This window comes from Trypanosoma cruzi, genomic scaffold (assembly GCF_000209065.1).
Source record: "Trypanosoma cruzi strain CL Brener 1047053517001 genomic scaffold, whole genome shotgun sequence".
Classification (NCBI taxonomy): Eukaryota; Euglenozoa; class Kinetoplastea; order Trypanosomatida; family Trypanosomatidae; genus Trypanosoma; species Trypanosoma cruzi.
In genome coordinates, this window is record NW_001849283.1 from 30,494 (window position 1) to 48,741 (window position 18,248).

General features: G+C 58.7%; 2 protein-coding genes and 1 pseudogene across 2 annotated transcripts, besides 1 other annotated feature; all 3 read right to left on the bottom strand.

Annotated features, from left to right (window-relative positions):
- Positions 1–2,529, bottom strand: Tc00.1047053510971.5 (annotated as a pseudogene; the record flags this gene model as incomplete).
- Positions 1–18,248: part of a sequence feature (areas not merged during assembly with more than two copies in the genome that could not be assigned to a particular haplotype) that runs on past the window's edge.
- Tc00.1047053510971.10 (dispersed gene family protein 1 (DGF-1), putative) lies at positions 5,051–15,472 on the bottom strand (the record flags this gene model as incomplete). Its single annotated transcript, XM_806373.1, has 1 exon — positions 5,051–15,472. The coding sequence occupies one exon, from the start codon at positions 15,470–15,472 to the stop codon at positions 5,051–5,053; it is 10,422 nt and encodes a 3,473-aa protein (XP_811466.1).
- Positions 17,019–17,921, bottom strand: Tc00.1047053510971.30 (trans-sialidase, putative; the record flags this gene model as incomplete). Its single annotated transcript, XM_806374.1, has 1 exon — positions 17,019–17,921. The coding sequence occupies one exon, from the start codon at positions 17,919–17,921 to the stop codon at positions 17,019–17,021; it is 903 nt and encodes a 300-aa protein (XP_811467.1).

Sequence of the window (18,248 nt, forward strand, 5' to 3'; positions counted from 1 at the left end):
CTGCCATTTTGATATCATTTTGCTGGCTGCATGCTGCACATAAATAATCTCCCACGACATTTCTCGGGATAATTTCTTCCAGCCATTAAAATATGCCGCCAGGCGCTCAGTGAACTGCCGCACAGTGCTGGCGGTGGTGTGGTGCCCACCCGCCGTAGTTACCCGCAGCCCAACCAGCGTATTCCGCGGTGAATTCAAAAAGAAAAAGCCGTCCACCAGCGGAAAGTTTACAACCTTCGGTAGGTACAGCACCCCGTACTCCATCGGAATCCTCGTGACACCGCCTTGCAGTCCCGCTAATCCAACGGTGCGAGTGGGGTGCCCTTGATGGTTTAACTTCAGCACTGAATCCTGTGCTTCATCACGTTCTGGTGAACTCAGCTCATTGAGTTCCTCTACTAATGCAATGACAAGCTCCTCATGCATGAAGGCGCGCAAACCTAATTGTTCCAGAGTTCGGGAAACAAGAGCACCACGCGATCCCAATATTATCAACAAAAGATTCTTCGCACCCATTTTCTTTTCCAAACGGTCCGCAGTTCGAAACCCCATATCAGCACATATCGGTGCGTTCAGAAATACCTCAACACCTTCATCTGCTATTTCCCGGACGATCTTCACAAGTTTGTGACACGGATCCTCGAAATACCATATATTACTTCCTCCCAGGGAAAAGTACTTTCCAACATCAGTAGGTTTCATCGCTAACAAGGCATCATCAACGGCACCCAAGCGATCAATATAACTTTCCTCATCAAAGATGTGACGTGGAATCGGCCCCACATTCTCCATGTGTTTTTCAACCATCCTCCAGTATTCCGCTTGCTTATCTTTATCCAGACCTCGCTTCATCCATGCACACATCGCCTTCACATCCACCTCGTCGGGACAATTCATGATGATTCGCCTGGCTTTTACTTGCGTCGCCCACTTATCATAGTTGTCCAGGTTTGGCGATGACACCACAATCATGCCCCATCCAGTAGAGGGCGCAAAGCCTGTGTCGGGTGGTGTTCCTTTCCTTGCCACATCGTAAATAATGTACCCTTTCATCCCACACTGCCGCAAATCATACAAAACATTCTTGGATATTATCTCACCCATGTATTTTGTCACGGTTTTGGTGTTCTTGTCAAACACGTACATCGTGATTCCAAAACAGTGGACAACCACTTGGAGTTTCTCCGCATCGTAGTGCAGCAGCTGGTAGAGGAGGTACGAGCCGGCATTCATCGACTTCCCGATCCCGGGCGTCCCAATCAACACACGCGGCAAAGGTGAAGGATTGAGAGTCAAATCAATATTTCTAAACCACTTGGTTAGATCGCGCTTGACGATCCGCCACACTCGATCCACCTCACAGTTAACACACAAGTCATTGCCAGCCCCATTCAGCACACTCAGCGTGTACGGCCATCCCTTGTCCGAGGTGAGAACCATCAACACGGGAGGTGCTGCACCGAATTGCTGCACAGCGTCATCCTTTTCGAAGGTGTCGCCAACTTTCTTGTACGTCCATGACTTTTTCGGTTCCCCCTCCTTTACATCCATTCCCGTCCCCGTTTTCTTTCGCTCATCGCCGTCGGAAACTTCCACGACATGATGCCACCTCGCATTGTGCACAGACTCGTACACTCCCTCCAGTTTTATCGCTTCAATCGTCGTCGTTGGGTTCCTCGCCTCCTCGGCAGCTGCATCCAAGAAATCTTTAGTGATGCAATGAACACTTGTTTTTACGTTTGCGGCAGCTTTTGACCACCCAAATAGATTGATGACATCCTTATCGCGAAGCTTACTTCGATCTTTTTCGAAGATTATTTCATCCCTTACAGTCCCCTCCATCCTCGCATAAGCATCGGTCATCTGTATTTCTTTCAATACTCCCTTATCACGGATATACCTCGTGGGATCCTTGAAAAACTCCTCCAGCAAGACACTCCGATTGGTGTCCACAACGCCCCTACCGCCCAATTCCATCGTAAGAAAATCATTCAGCTTCTTTTCCTTGACGCGGACTCCTCCTTTAAACAGTGCATCTACGATCGTAGTGGAAATGGTAAATTTCATTTCTTGCGCTCGTTTTAGCCTTTCTTCTGCCTTCCGCCACGCTTCTGTCAGTACCTGAGTGAGTACTCCGTTTGGTTTTCCCCTTGCAAGAGGAGTGATCGTATCCTTTTATTTCATAGCCCCTACGTTGCGCGAGAGAGAGCACACCTTCGTGAAGAGGCCTAGTAATGGCCTCCAGCGATTGGTGCGCAGTTAAGTTAAGGATTTCCTCAAGAGGCCGCTGCTCTTGTACGTAATCATCCGGCTCCTGAACAAACGCCTCCATCGTCACATTGTAGTCTTTCATCAACGGCCGCCCTGCCGCCAACATAATTCCGAAGGAAATCACTCAGCCTCATGTTGGTGCTGCTCATGGTCCACTGCGGCCACACTTTACTCCCCACCACGTGTCGAGCCGCAGCGTCGGAACCATCACAAGAGCCACGGCGAGGTGCCATCACAACACCCGTGCGGTGAAGCATCCCACTCGCACCGCCCAACTGCGGCCAGCAGGTTCCAAAGGACACTCGCGGCTGTCTCCTCCCGCTGCCCCAATGGCGTTGGGCGTGGCGCTCGCACGGCGGGGCGGTCGGTGCGCAATGCAGCCGCACTGCAACGCCTGTCAGTAAAACAGTCAAGGCCCACCGCCTCCGCAGCAACACGAGGCGTGCAACCAACCCCAACACCGCCACACTATCGCCATTTTTTATTTTGTTTTATTCACGTTGTCGGTCTGTTTGCCCCATAACCGACAATAAAAATAAGGGCACACCTTCACAAATGAGAAAAGGAGGCACGATCCCACCGTCACGCCGCGGGCCAACACTCTCGTCCACCCACCGCCATTGTCGCACAGAGGACCGCAGTCACATCGAAGAGTCAACACCACAATGCGCACCGCACCATCGTGCAGTGAACGATGGGCGGGACGCAGCCATGCATCGCCCCGCTCCATTTTACCACCTCTCAAGTGTTGCGTGCCCGCACAAAATAGCAAGCACAATCAGAGTGCACACAAACCCAACAATACCCCTCACTCGCTGAAGCACATTATTCGCATGGAGTGACATCTAAGAACACACCAGCAGTAGCAGGCCGCATGCAATTTCCCTGCCAACCCCGCGAAGAGACACAACAACCCTGCGGAGTCACAGTGGCAGCCCGCGGTGTTGCCTGCAGTTCACATGGCAGGAAGAATTCCACGCACGCATAGTTCCGGATTCCTCGCTGTTTGAGTGCACATCAACAGAGCGTAAAAAAATACGAGTGCAAGATGGCATTTAAATGCGTGAAATCGTCAACCTGTTTTGTTTGATGGTGTTGGCGGGCAGTCCCACACAATCCAATCAAAGTGACACGCCGGACAGAACGGCGTCAGTTAATAAATAAACAATTGCGTCAATGCAAAAGGCAGGTAAAATTTGGGTTTTACTCCCGAATTCGGGGGCAACAGTGGCATGAGAGTGTGTATGTGTGCAGGACCTTTCGCGGGACGGTGCTGTCCAATCCCGCCGTGCCTTGAGATAAAAGGGCAACAAATGAAAAAAGGAGCACACTCTCCAGAAAAGGAGCGACGGTTGGGCAGTCAACCCCCGCTTCGTCCCACATGAGATCCACATATGTGCACTCCACCTCAAATACGTACCTCCCTGAACGCCGCATGCATGACTTGTGGTTTCGTCGCTTGCAATGTGTTTTTCCTCCCGCAAACAACCAAAAGGATGGCCACGGCGCAGCTCCACTCAGGGAGGCAAATCGAGGCGGACACGGGTGGGAAACAGGCGTCATACAAAATAATAATAAAAGAGGGGCAGGGCAATAACCCCTCCAAGCCTCGGAATCGTGCAATGTGCATCCCTCTTCTTCTAAATTGAAGACCTCCTCGACAGAACAAATGCAGCAGACACATGTGCAGCACAATATCTTTCGCTGCCCCGCGTTCCATCTTAATTCCCATGAGTGCCACGGCGGTGGTGCCTGCGTTACATCGGGGATGAATCCAAAATATCAGGCAGCATGCCATGGGGAGTGGATGCTTTACAAACGTGCCCGCGTTATTGCCCAACACAAAATGACATCAAAAAGAAAAACTATTCGCGACTCAAGCTACCCGTGTGTGGCCGTCCTAAAGCAAACACTGAGACACATTTGGAGCGACGTAAAAGAAAAGAAGAAGGAAGAAATGGTGAAATAATCCACAGAAGTACATCGATACATACATACCTACATAAAAAGTAATACATCATTCCGCATAATTCGTCGTTCCTTCTCTCGTTGTTCCTTCTACACAACACCAGAAGCATAAGGAGCGACAGGCATGCCCTCCCACACAGTCATCGTGCAACAGGAGAGAGAGTCACTGCAGGCGCCCGCACAACAAAATAGAAACAAACCAACAAAAACCAACAATCAATGACGCGGTCAGGGCGGAGTCCGATGGGTGGCCGCGCATCTGCACAGCCGTGGCCCCCACGCCCTCCCTCATGTCAGCCAGCAACGCACACTCACAACCTCCAGGAGGTGACGCGTCGCAGAAGGGCTTCATCGATTGTTTTCTCTAACGTTTTCCTGAATGCATCCTATGGCCCGCACACCAGCCACCACCGTCAAGCACGTCCTCATTATTGAGTACAGATATGAAATAGAGAGAGCAGCAGCCCCCATACACGGTGCTGCAGCGAGGGGCGCAAAACACACGCACACACACCCGTTACGCATCCGCCCCGGGCTAGCGTGATAGTTCGATAATCCGTTGTTGTCGATAATCGATAAAATAAAATAAAAGCAACAAATCATTCACCCAATCAACCTATGAATAATGGAAAGAGAAAAGATCCCTGCCAGACGCATCCACGTTATGCCGCATCTGCAAGGGGCTTTGCGTCTTCTCGCCGCGTAAAGAGACTGTTGGGGTCGGAGCCTTTCCACTTCAAAAAAAAAAAATGCGCCAACTTTTTCGTCAAGCAGAGCATCTTCACCTGTCCAGGAGGACGTGATCAATTATTCAGCTCGCAATGGATGCACCGTCGAACAAGCTCAGAGAGTCTGAGCGGGTGTCACCGGTCACAAACTGCAACGGCGGTGCGGGTGGTCGGTACGACAACGCAGCGGTGGCGCCTGAGGCGTACGACGATAACGTCCTGTCGTGGAGCTTCTGTGCCTCGTCGCTCTCCTCGTCATCGCGCAGCAGCGCCTCCAGCCCTCCACGCCGCGGCTCGCGCAGCTCCTGCCAGTGGCGTTCCTCCACGTACCACACAAAGACGCTGTACACAGTGACCGCAAGCAGCACTGTCGTCAGCAGCAGCACCGTAGCCGCGTACGCCCCCGCACCGCCGTCGCTCGGCGCAAGCTTGTTGGCCGCGCTGACCACGCACAGCGCCGCAAGGAGCACAAAGCTCGCCGTGCGCATCACCGTCATGAAGGCCGAGCGCATCATGTTCGTGAAGACAACCACGCCCGCACCCGCAAACAGCACAGCCGCCATGCAGAAGTACTGGACGTGGCAGTCTCCCACGGGCGAATGCACAGCCGCAATCAGGCACACCACACACAGCACCGACAGCTGGAACACGCACCAGTACACGTGGCTGCCCCTCATGTTCGTCAGCATGCCGCCGTACATCCGCTGCTCCGCCGCGGGGTGCCAATACCCGACGGGGTACAGCAGGCGCTCGTGCAGCGGCTTCCTCGAAAACTGCCAGTACCTCGTGAAGCTCGCGCCCGCGTGGCGGGCAATGAAGTAGCACACGCCAGCAGGAAACGCCACACCGTACAGCACGCCAACGACGCCAATCACGCGGTGCTGCACGCGGGCGTCGGGCATCGCCAGTGCAAGAACGGAGCCGAAGAAAATGCCGAGGTGCATCGCGTGCGCCACAACGTACGTCAGGCTCGGGAAGCGCATCGCAGCCCACGCACTCGCCGCGTCCACGCCGCGCCACCGCTGGAAGGCCGCCGTCACACCGCAGTGCACGCACCCAAACACAGCGGCGAGCAGCGCGTTGCCCACCACCATCCACAGCGGGTCAAGGGCAGCGAACACCGACAGAAAGTACGGCAGCGCAACGGTGCTCGCACGCTCCTGCGCCGAGGCGCATGGCATCCTCGCGATCACGCCGAGCGCCTGCATCTCAAGGATGGAGCCCAGCCCGCCGGTCATCACCACGGCAACAGCCGTCGCACCCGCAACAACGCCGATGACCGCCGAGAGGGCGTTGGCAGCGGCGGGAAGCGTGTCAGACCTGATCGTGAAGGACCCAAGCAGCACACCCTTGCAGCCGCCAGACACCGCCGCAGCGTCGCAGCGAATGACTATCGTCTCGTCGGCAACAATGAAGTAACCGCGGTGCACAGGCACAGCCAGCTCCAGGACGGTGGACGGATTCGTCGCGTTGCGCACCCACGTCGCGTTGCGCAGCATCGCTCCCCACGGACCGCCAAACCCGCTCGGCTGCGCCGTCGACACCGGCACGAAGCTAAGGTGCATGCCAAGCTGCGGGTCGCTTGCCCAACGAAACGGCGGCGGCAGCGCCACCATCAGCCGTGTCGGGACGGCGCTCCCACCGCCACGGATGTCGTTCTGCGTCAGGCTCCCACCAGCCGCCGTCGTCGTCACGGCAAGCGTCGGGCACGCCACGTCGCTCCACCACAGCGTGCTGCTCACCGATGCCGTCGGCGTCCGCGTGGGCGACAGCGCCACCGTCTCCGTCACCTGCAGGGTCTCCGTCGAACTGTACTGCGTCGGACTGTAGTGCGTCGTACTCATGCCCGGCGTCAGGCTGCGCGTCTCCGTCAGCGTCTCCGTGTGGCTCAGCAGCGGCAGGGCGGGCGTGCGGTTGCACCCGTCCACGTGCGGCAGGTACACCGGCAGGCAGTCGCGCCCGTACCCGCCCTCAGCACAGCGGCAGCCGCACGACCTCGACATCGTCCTCGTCGCAGCACCAAAGCAGCTCACGTCGGCGTCGCACACGCCACACGCCACGGGGCGGAATTCCCCGATGATGCCGGCGGACCTGTAGTCCATCGGCCGCAGCGCCTGCCCGTTCAGCGTGAGGCACCCCACGACGAACTTTCCGCCGGCACCCCCGAGCGCAACGGTGCCGTCCATCACGACGGGCCCGCTGCCGGCGTTCCCATGGAGCGTCAGCGTGCTCTGCACAAGGTCCGCACTGCGCGGGTACGACGGCAGCGACAGGAGCCTGCCGCTGATGCTGTTGCCGCGCACCGACAGCCACGACCCGGAAACAAACGACGCCGACCCCCGCAGCACCAGCAGCGCGCCATCGGTCAGTGCACCGGCGTTGTCGTTCACCACGACGGCGGACGCGTTGGCCTCCACACCGCTGCCAAACACCAACCCATGCGCGGCGTACACCTGGCTCCCCGACACGCGCAGCACAGCGCCCCCCGAGGCAACCACGCGCACACTCGCGTACAACGCATACTCGCCACCGAACACAGCCGCGTCCAGCGCAACACCGCCACCGACAAGCTCCAGCATGGCGCCGTCCACCACCACCGTCCGCCCACCGGTCACCACGGTCACGAGAGCAACGCCGGACACAACCAGCACGGACCGCACGAGCCGCAGGCCCGACAGCACCAGCAGCGGTGCGTACGGCGAGGACTGCGAGCCGAGAAGATACACAAGCGGCGTCGGCCTCGCGGCAACCAGCAGGGAGTCGGTCACCGTCAGCACGGACCCCGCGGGATACGTGCCGGTCAGCACAAGCGCACCGTTCAGCGCCTCTACATCGCACACCGACAGCTCCACCGGCCCGCCCTCGTCGCTCCCCGCCGTCCCCGCACCGCGCAACGCTCCACCGCCCATCACGTACAGCACGGCGCCGTTACGCAGCGAAACGTTCTGCACAACGATCCGCACGCCGTCCCGCGCCATCCACGGCACGTAGAGCACAGGACTCACGCCGTCCAGCACAACGTGGCGCAGCGTCACCTCGCTCGCACCAGCAGGCACGACGAACACCGATTGCACCGTCACACCCTCGCGGACGAACACACTCGACGCAGTGCCCACAGCGGGCGGCAGCGCGGGAGCTCCCACAGGCACGCACGCCTCGCCGTACCCGCTGCTGCCGCACGCGCACACGCACACACCGTCCTTCATGCTGGCCGTCGCCGTCCCGGGCGCGTAGCAGTACGTGTCCCTGTCGCAGTCGTCGCACCCAGCAACGTCGATGCTCCCAGCGTCGCCAAAACCAGCCGCTGCGTACTCCTCCGCCGTCGACAGGAAGCGGCCACCAGCGTCGTTGCACGCCACCCTCAAATGCGCCCCAGCCGAGAGCAACAGGCTCAGCGACAGCATCTGAGGCAGCAGCGCTCGGTTGCGCACAAAGCTCAGCGTGCTCCCAGCAGCGGTCACGGCGCCAGCGGCGTAGAGCATCTCCCTCGAGACGCCGTCGTGCACGTTGTCCTTCACCAGCAGCATCGACCCGCCATCCAGCCTCACCGTCGAATAAAACGCCACCGCGTAGTCCGCCGTCGACAAAAAGTCGTTCCGCACAAGCGCCACAGCTGAGCCCGACACGCTCACAGCCCCACGCACACACACCGCGTGCTTGCACAGCAGGAAGTCGCTGTCAACAAACGCCACCACGGAGCCGCCACTGGCAGCAACACCGCCCTCCACCGACACGCACAGCCCCAGCGCCGTCTGCACCGACAGCCCGTCCACGTACAGCGCACCGCGCGACGACAGCGCCACGCCGCCAACAAACAACACGCCAACAGCGTCACGGAACACCGCCGCCACATGCGAGCGCGCAATGGTCAGCACGCTACCCGTCAGATTCACGCTGTGCAGCACGAGGCACGCGGAGAGGTTGCCAAGTTCGTAAGCATCGCGGTACGCAACACGCGCCTCTGCGATCAGCACCGAGTCCACCACAGTGACGCGCGAGCCCGGCGGAAATCGGTTCGCCACCAGCACGCCGCCGCCGGAGCGTGACTCAAGCCCACTGATCAACACATCGGCACGCTCGCCAGCAGGCGGGTCGGACCGCCACCCAACAACGTACAGGCTCGCACCGCCCACAAACGCGCAGTTCACTAGCGTCACGTTGCGCACGCTCCCCGACATCGACTCCATTTCCACCACGACGTCCACCGCAAAGGTCACACCGACGTAGCACGCCACCGACGTCCCGAGACCGGCGTTCACCTCCTCATCCACACGCATATCGCGCACGCACAAGTCGGCGCCGTCGGTGCTCGGTGGCTCGGGGACAGCGACGGGCAGGCACGCATCGCCGTGGCCGCCCTCCGCGCACCTGCAGGCACAGCCATCACTCGAGGCCGTCGTCGTGTACGCAGGGAAGCAAGACGCCGCGAGGGTGCATGGATCGCTGCAGGTCAGAAATGTGGTATTGTACACGGACGGAATGGCGTAGTTCGCTTCCTCCTCGCCGTTCACAGTGTTGCACGCGGCCACAATCGCTCCGTTCGTGAGATCGCGGGAGCCCAAGGATATCCACAGTACTGTCGGCGTGCCTGTGCTGGAAATGAATTGGTTGCCAGAAACAGACACCGTGGAGTCGCGGAGATTCACTGTGGGGTTCAGAAAGAGAAAAGCATCCGATGGGGATTCACGGCAGAAGTTGCCGCTCAACTGCAGCCAGGAGTTGTAGTAGATGTTCGGGGAGTAGCTTGAATAAAACACCACCGAGCTTCCCTGCATCTCGTTACCCTGAAACACAATCGCTGATTGAGACTCCACACGTAAGGACCAAAGGAATACAATAAAGTACTTCACCGGCCTCGTCACAGCGTTGCCTCGGACCACCACGGCAGAGTTGTTCAGTACACTCAGCGACAAAGAATCTCTAGAGCCCCCAATATACATCAGAGAACCGTTAGCGCCGGCCATATGAAACGTGTTGCCCACCAACGCAAACACGGAGCGCCACGACACGCTCAGCGCAGATCCAACAACGTGAATGGCGCTCGACGATGCCGCCACGCTCTGAAAAACATTGCCACTAAGCACCACCGCGGAGTTGTTGCTGATCGCCAGTCCATTCATCGCAACACACGACGGGCCCCAAAGGACCAAACCCAACCGAAGGACCAGCCTCTTGACCGTGAAGCGGTTCCCGCTGATCGTGATGTTCGTGCGCGGTGGAAAAAAACCCTCCGGACTAAGCAGCGCGTCATAGAACGTGTTGCCGGTGACAACAATGTTCAGCGACCCCAAAGCGGCGTACGCGTTGCCCAACAGCAACAGCACGGCGCCGTCCCTCCACGTGCAGCCATCGAACGTGACATTCGCCACGTCGCCCGCCATCGCCCCAACCAGCACCGTCAGGCTCATGCCGCCCCCGCTGAACGTCACATTGCGGTAGCACAGCCACGACAGCCCGCTGCCCACAGCCTGAGCCACCTCGGGGTACAACATGTCGCTGATGCACTCACCAACCAGCGGCAGCGGCGGAATGGGCAGCAGTGGCGGTGACGGCAGCGGCGGACCAGCAGGCACAGGCGCCGGGACACACACATCGCCGTGCCCTCCAGCAGCGCACTGGCACTTGCAGTCAATGACCGCCGTCGTCAGCGGAGCGAAGCAGTCGCCGTCCTTCGTGCACTCCCCGCACGCGGCAACCGTCGTCACGTTGGTGATGCCGTTCAGCTCCAGCTCTGCCGCCGTCGTCACCACACGTCCCGCGACCGTCAGGCACCCAGCAACGAACCGGTAGCCGGCGTTAGCACGCGATAGCAGAGGCTCCGACAGCCCCGTCGAGCCCATCTTGCAGCCCGTCAATGTTACCGCACTGCTGTCGTCGATAATCACAAAATCGGATTCAGATTCGTGGAACATCGCACCCACTTCCACGTCGTTGTCACGCCAATCCAACCAGCTTGACTCCAGGACGGCCCACGAGTAGTCTGCAAAGATGGCGAATGACACAGAACCACTGTTCCCCACCACACGCAACACGCTGTGATCCGAGACACTGAAGTCTAGGCATTGAAACAAGAAGCTTGTCCCGGAGAACATCGTATTGTTGAGCAGCGCAAAAACAGAGTGGTCGCGGACACCGAGGATATTTACGTGAAACATATGTGTGTACCCATCAAGGCTGCAGTACCGTGCGTACAGCGAGCTGCCACGCTCCAGCGTCAGCGTCCCAGTCGAGTACAAACCAAACCCACCATACTTTGATGCATGCGCCTTAACGTTGCTGACCAACAGCGAGGACGCAGTCAACACGACGTCGTGCAAAGTCACCACGCTCATCATTTTGTTCACAGAGTTAGGCCAAAATACAATAGAGGACTGCACCGCGTCAACCTCCGTGACGGCAATGTCGCAGTGCTGCGGAAGGGCGAGTGCAAACACAACAACAGAGGACCGCATCACCGTCTGGCTCACGCGGATCAGGACGCCGGCTGACTCCGCCGCCTCAGCACCCCCAACAAACTCCAGCGCGGCACCCTCACGGAATGTGCACCCAGTCAGCGTGATGTTGATGGGGAGATGCAGCGGCATACTGTCGAGGAAAAACGCCAGCGCAGCACCCACGCCGCTGAATGTCACACCCACGTAGCAGTGGTGCGTCTTCCACATGTTCAGCGTGAGGCTCGTCAGCGTCTGGTTCACCACGCAGCTCGTGTCGCCGTCGACGGCTCTATCCGGCACGGGCAGCACAACCGTGTCGGGCACCTCAAAGGGAAGGCACGACGCGCCATACCATCCGTCCTTGCAGCTGCACGAGCACGAGCCGCGGTCCACCGACTCCGTCCCGGGCATGTAGCACGCCGCGTCGTCGTTGCATGTGCCACACCAAAACACCACCACGCCCCCCGGAAACACACCGTCGTACGACACCTCCTCATCGCCCTGCAGGTTGCACCCAAACACAAACCGCGCGGGTGACGTCACAACAGTGCTTACAAGAAGGTAATTGAAAAAGGGCATTCTGGAGTCCATCTGGCGGTTGTGTGCAAGCACCACGGTGGTGCCGCTGCCCGACAGCTGAATTTCGAACAATGATTTTGGCATACCTATTAATGAGGTTCCACTCATGTTGTTGCCCTCCACACGCCACTGCGCACCACCCTGGAGGGTCACAAAGCCGTCAAAATACACCAGCGAAGACTCAAAAATTTTCGTCCCACCAACGAAGGTGCAGTCTACCACTCGCAGCAGCCCCGCGGAGCTCACGGTGGTGTCCCCGTTGAGATACAAGCCATTGGCCGCGCTCATCGTGTTGTTCTCCACGTCAAAGTAGCCGCCGTTCCTCACATCAACAACATAAGCATAAACAGATGATTCCACACCCTCATCCTCCATCGTACGCAGCATGTTTCCCTTCACAATGATCCCGCCACCATCAACAACAACAGCATCGGAGAAATAAACTGCGTAACTATTCCCCTCAATGTAGTTGTCAAGCAGCAGCAGCGTCGTGTTTCTCCCAGGGAAAAACTCCAGAAAGCCAATGGCGTGCACTGATGTCTTCACAAGCGTACTGCCCACCACCAGTATCTGGGAGCTCGTGCAAAAATGGCCCTCAAACTCCAACGCTCCAGAATCCAGCATCGAGGATGTCACGTTCACGTGCACGCGCGCACCACTCCCCTTGACCGACAGACCCATGAGGACGCACTGCAGCAGCGTGATGTTGAGTATCTGTTGTGGTGCGTCGAAGCTCCACAGGTCCAGCACGATCGCGGCGGTGAAGGTCACGTTGACAAAGCACAGACCACGCACACCGGGATCAGGATAGTCCACGGAGCTGATGCTGCCACCGTGCACGCAGCGGACCTCCGTGTACTTCGCATCGGGGAGCGGGAGCGGCCCAAGGCCGTGCGGAACCGCAGCTGGCAGACACGTGTCACCGTAGCCGCCAGCAGCGCACACGCACTCACAGCCGCTGATGCTGCTCGTCCTCGCTGCAAAGCACACAGCGTCCATCGTGCACACACCACAGTCCAACACCATCACGGGTGATCCAATATTGAGTTCTTCTCGGTAATCCGTCACAGGTGAGCCCCTTGCCTTGTTGCACACGCCGTAGATGGTCGGACTCGAGTCGGATGGCAGTGACCAGTTGCTCGTCATTTGTGCGATGGTCAACGAGTACGAGCCGTACGTGAAGTTGTTGTCAATTATCGACCACACACTCCGATCGCGAAACGCCACGCCGTTCTCCTTGGCCACGTACACAACGTAGGCGGTGCGGAACTCGTTGTCGCGGTGCACCAGCCAGCTGCCGCCAGCCACGTTCAGCGTGTTTGCCATGAGCATGGCAAAGCCGAGACGGAAAGTGCTGGACACAATCTGCAGCACGCTGCCGCCAGCCACCACAACGTCCCCAAACACACAAGCACCTTCGTAGTATTCGATGCTCGGCGCACTCCACGAGCTGTTCTGTATGGAGAATACGGAGCCACCACCAACACGCAGGTCCGACGCAAGGGCGTACATCACGTGCGCCTGCGACAGGACAGCACAGTTGTCCATGTAGAAGACGCTGGACAGGTTGGCGCCAAGGCCGTGCTCCACGAGTATCGCAGCGCACGAGCCCCCGCCACACACCAGAGTAGACCGCGTCATGACAAAACACGTCGACAGAAGCCGGACACCGTCCAGGACAAGCGCGGGGCCGTACCGAACTCCCGCAAGGCCAGGGTTCCTCGTCACGTACTGCGACCCGCCAACCGTCGCGCGTAGTGTTGAGTTCGCCAGCAGCACACGCGAGTGCAGCGGCATCGCGCCTTGCAGCACAATCGTGCCCTCAAGCGACGTCACATTCGTCATGTTGACGAGGGCGTGGGGCAGCAGGCGCGCTGTGCCCTCGCTGAGGCCGCCAATCCGCAGCTGCGCGCCGCCCGCAAGCACGCAGTGGCGCAGCGTCACGTTCAGCGCGTCAGCGAACACGTCCATCAAGCGCAGGTCCACCGCCACAGTGATCGGCCCGCTGAACATTACCGAGTCGAAGCACGCCGTCGCACGCCCGCCGCCAACCGTCACGGACTCCGTCAGCGTCACGCCACTCACGCAGCCCGGCGCACCGCCACCACCGCCGGACCTCGCAGGCGGCACGTCGAACGGCAGACACGCGTCGCCCACACCGCCGGCGCGGCAGCTGCACACGCACTCGGAGAACGACGCCGTCAGCGCATCGAAGCACGCCAGAGCGGCCGCACAGCCGTCGCACGGCACCACACTCACGGAGGGCAGGCCGGCCATGCGATAGTCGCCGCTGCTCCGCAGCACCCGGCCGCCGGCACGGTTGCACTCCACCGACACGACGCCGCTCGTGATTGCCAACCCGGAGACAAGCGTCGCGCCGGTGGCAGCGCAGCGCACAATAGACACGGCACCGCCGCCCAGCTTCACCCCTGACAGCGACGCCACAGACGACGCCCCGCCCACCGCCCACACGTCGCGCAGGTCCAGCCACCCGCCGGCACCGATCGTCCCACCGTCGCAGCGCACCAGCGACGACGCAACAGACCCCTCAACGCCCACGAAGCGCAGCACCGAATCAAACACCGCGAGGCGCTCGCCAAGCACAATGCCGCCGCCGCTGCTCACAACCGACACGTTCGTCACGGAGAATACCGAGTGGCTCCGCAGACTGAGAATCGACGAGGACGCCACATGCAACGCGGACGCGGTCGGACCGCCCGACGCCTCCAGCGACACGCCGTCAAGCACCACCGCGCTCGAAAGCAGTTCCACACCGCCGCCAACGTGCACCGCAGACCCGCCCGCCTGCAACGACCTCATCACAGTGTTGCTCACACGCAGCTGCGACTGCAACAGCGACGTCGCGTGCAGCACAAGCGGCGACGCCACCGCGTCCGTCAGCCCGCTCAGCTGGGAGTAGCGCATCGGCCCCGCCGTCACGATCGTCGAGTCACGGACCGTCACGTTCGTGTGTGCCGGCAGGTTGTGCACAAACACAAGCGAGCAGTAGCTCCCGGACAGCCCGCTCACGCTCACCTCCAGGCTCCGGTCACTCGCAGGCTCGCCGCTGTCGCCCCGCACGTGGATCTGCGCACCGCCGTCGCACACGCAGTCCCTCAGTTCGATGCGCAGCGCGCCGGGAAGCATCGCCGGCACGTCAAACACAACAGCCACGCCGTTCGTGATGTAAACGCCGTCCATCAGCACCGTGTCCACGGCGCGGCCAACCGTGATGGCTCTGTCCACCGTGCCGCCCCGCAGTCGCAGCACCACCGCATGCACAGCAGGCAGCCACACAGCAGCAGCAGCCAGCGCCAACACCAAAAACAGCGCCGCACGCACAGCCGCAGCGGCCCTGCGCCGCACACGGTGCCGGCCGCGCAGACACCCACCCACCGCAGACCACATCCACAAACCAAACAGATAACGATAGAGCTGTCGCGGTGTATTGCACTCGCCCCGTCGACCGTAGCTCCTGCTTCGCAGATCCATTTCTACAAATGCAAAATCCAGAAAAACAATTCCGATAAATCGTTATCCCTCTACTACTAATCCTAATACTGCGAGTAATTCCTAACACCTTGAAACGATAGTTGTGCTGCTCAAACCAAAGTATCTCTAACTGCACGGTCAGAGAAAAAAAAGACAGAAACAACAGCAAATGAACACAGTGGCACACAGAGGCATCCGTTCACAGACAGTCCCCACCGAAGCACAGCCACCGACAAAAAAAAGCGCATACACAATCACGCCAGTGACACCATCGCCCTCCCACCGCCCACGCAGCCCCACACAACCACTATGCAGAGTGGTGCGATCCCGAAGAGGAGGCACATGACCATTGGCACCGCTCCTGCAACCAAATGGTTCTACCACAGAGCAGTCCTGATGCCGCGAAAGACACACAAAACAGCCAAGACAGACCCACGTGGCAGCGTTACAACCAGCAGCCATCAAGCGCTTCCGAGGATGTAATGGTGACACGGGAGAGGAGTGGAGGACTCGCCGTTCGCCAGCAGTCAAGGCGGCATTCCTCCCTCACGTGGGTCGGCATTGCAAAACAAACAGCGGCACCATAAGCACACACGGCACACGCAGAAGGGAACAAAGAAGTGCGGTGGCAGCACTCAGACACGGGGGACAAGGGTCCACGTCAATCGTGCGGTCGGTGCCTTACTTCTCCCACTGGGGCGCAACTCCACCAACGCAGTCGCCTGCCTCCTCCCTCACCAACACAGCGAGGGAGCAACAGCGGAAGATGCGACACGTGCGACGAGCACGCAGCCACAGAGTCCCACTGCTGCCGCCATAACCACACAAGACTGACTGCAGGGCGCAAAAAGAAGGGTAAACACCCCATCAAACGCTTCAGCATCACGTGGAAGAACCGCAACCGACAAATAAGGCACAGCACCGTGAAGCAGGCGCCAAAACCAAACCTCCTCCAACAAATTCACCGTAAAGCAAAAAAAATTCACACAAACCGAAAAACAACAATGACGGTGCAGAGGCAATAAACGGTTGTGGTGCGCAGCAGCCGTAGTATCGCGCCCCTCCCTCATCTAACGGCACCGCACCACAACGCACCGTGACGACAGCGTGCAATGACGACGAATGAGTAGCACACGCAAAGCGGCATAAACCTTTCATCCCGCACTCGCTCAAATTTACGCTCTCAGTATGTACTGCCAACGACACAGGGAAGGACACGGAAGGGGACTGTCCTGTCCATCCACCTTCTGCCCACAACAGACCCTCCCCATCCTCCTCCTCGCCACGCCCTGGGTGCCGCGCAACGCCGTCAAGCAAATCCACTTGTATGGAATTCTCCAATGCGCGGGGCGGAGCTGGCAGCCACCCACGCTCACTCCCGCACACATCCTCTCCCACAACTTTCCCACACACAAAAGGGCAAAGACGCGGAGAGGAAAAGCCCGCCGCACAACGTACGCAAGAGCACAGCTATCCACGTCACACCGCAATAAAGAGTCATGCGCACAGCGCCCGATTCTCCGCCACCCACCAACCCGGTCAATAATTAAGGATCTCCTGGGGCTCTAAAGCTCACTGCATGGGTCTCATTCCATCTGATTTTCTTCTTTCCATCCTCATCAGTGAGAGATCCCTTCACGAGTAAGGGGCCCCGCTCATTCCTACCTTGAATCTGCTGCTCTGTACGGCTGTAGTTTCCCAGGAGCATGTAAACACTGTCCCCAATTACAAGTGTCGTTGGTCGCGTTATGCCGTTTGTGGTGCTGACGCCCTCAGAACCTTCCTTTAGAGGATATGCGCCAAAGTTACTCGTATCTGCCGTCGAGATCTCCGTTGGACCAGCGACACCACTTAAATCAAAGTACCATGACGCAATCCCAGTAAAGCTGGCGTCGCTGCAGTCACCCCAATCCTTGCAGTGGGCTTCAGCAATAGCAAATACATGACCCTGCACCTCAACAAGACTGGGACCAAGAAGCAAGCCATATTTACCACCAGCGTCAGAAACATCCTCCCACATGTCAAGCTTTTCCTTTTTAATCCCCATCAACGCAGCAACTGTATCCCTTACATTACTCCCCGCAGCGCGTGCACCTTCAACTTCACAGTACATCACAAGGAGAAGCAGCACCGCGGAAGTAAACACACGCCGGGACATGTTGGGCCTCTGCGGCTCACTCTCTCTTCCTCCCCTCATCCTTCCGCTGGATCCGGTCACGCGGCGACGGTTGTGTGCGTTGGGTGCCTTCACTGCAGCAACACGTGAGAGCATATAAATATATGTGTGTGTGCGGTTGTTGGTCCTTTCAGAGCCTTCGAATTCCAGAGTGGCGATTCGCGTTTGGTGGTAACTTCCTTCTTCATAAGGAGCAACAGAGAACAGAAGCAGAAAGGCAGCACAACAGCAGTACACACCTGAACCACTCAAAACGAAACACAACATCACCATCCAATCAGTCAATATTCTACAGCACCCCTCAACAGCACGCACACAAAAATTAGGGGAAAAAGTGAGCAGCCTCCCAATGGGGGACCGCAGGTCACGGTCCTGCAAAAAAGACAAGCGACAGGGAGCCACGTGTGCAGTGAGGAGCGCGAGAATTGCACTGCAACGGCACGGCGGCGTGACAACCCGTGGGGAGCATCGATGCAGACCAGCACGTCACGTGCACGAAGAGTTGCTTCTCCCGCCAAGCGAGGAACAAAAAACAGCAACGGCAACCCAATAATGAGAGGTCTTCTGCGCCTCCTCGCGGCACCAGCAAGCTCTTCAGGC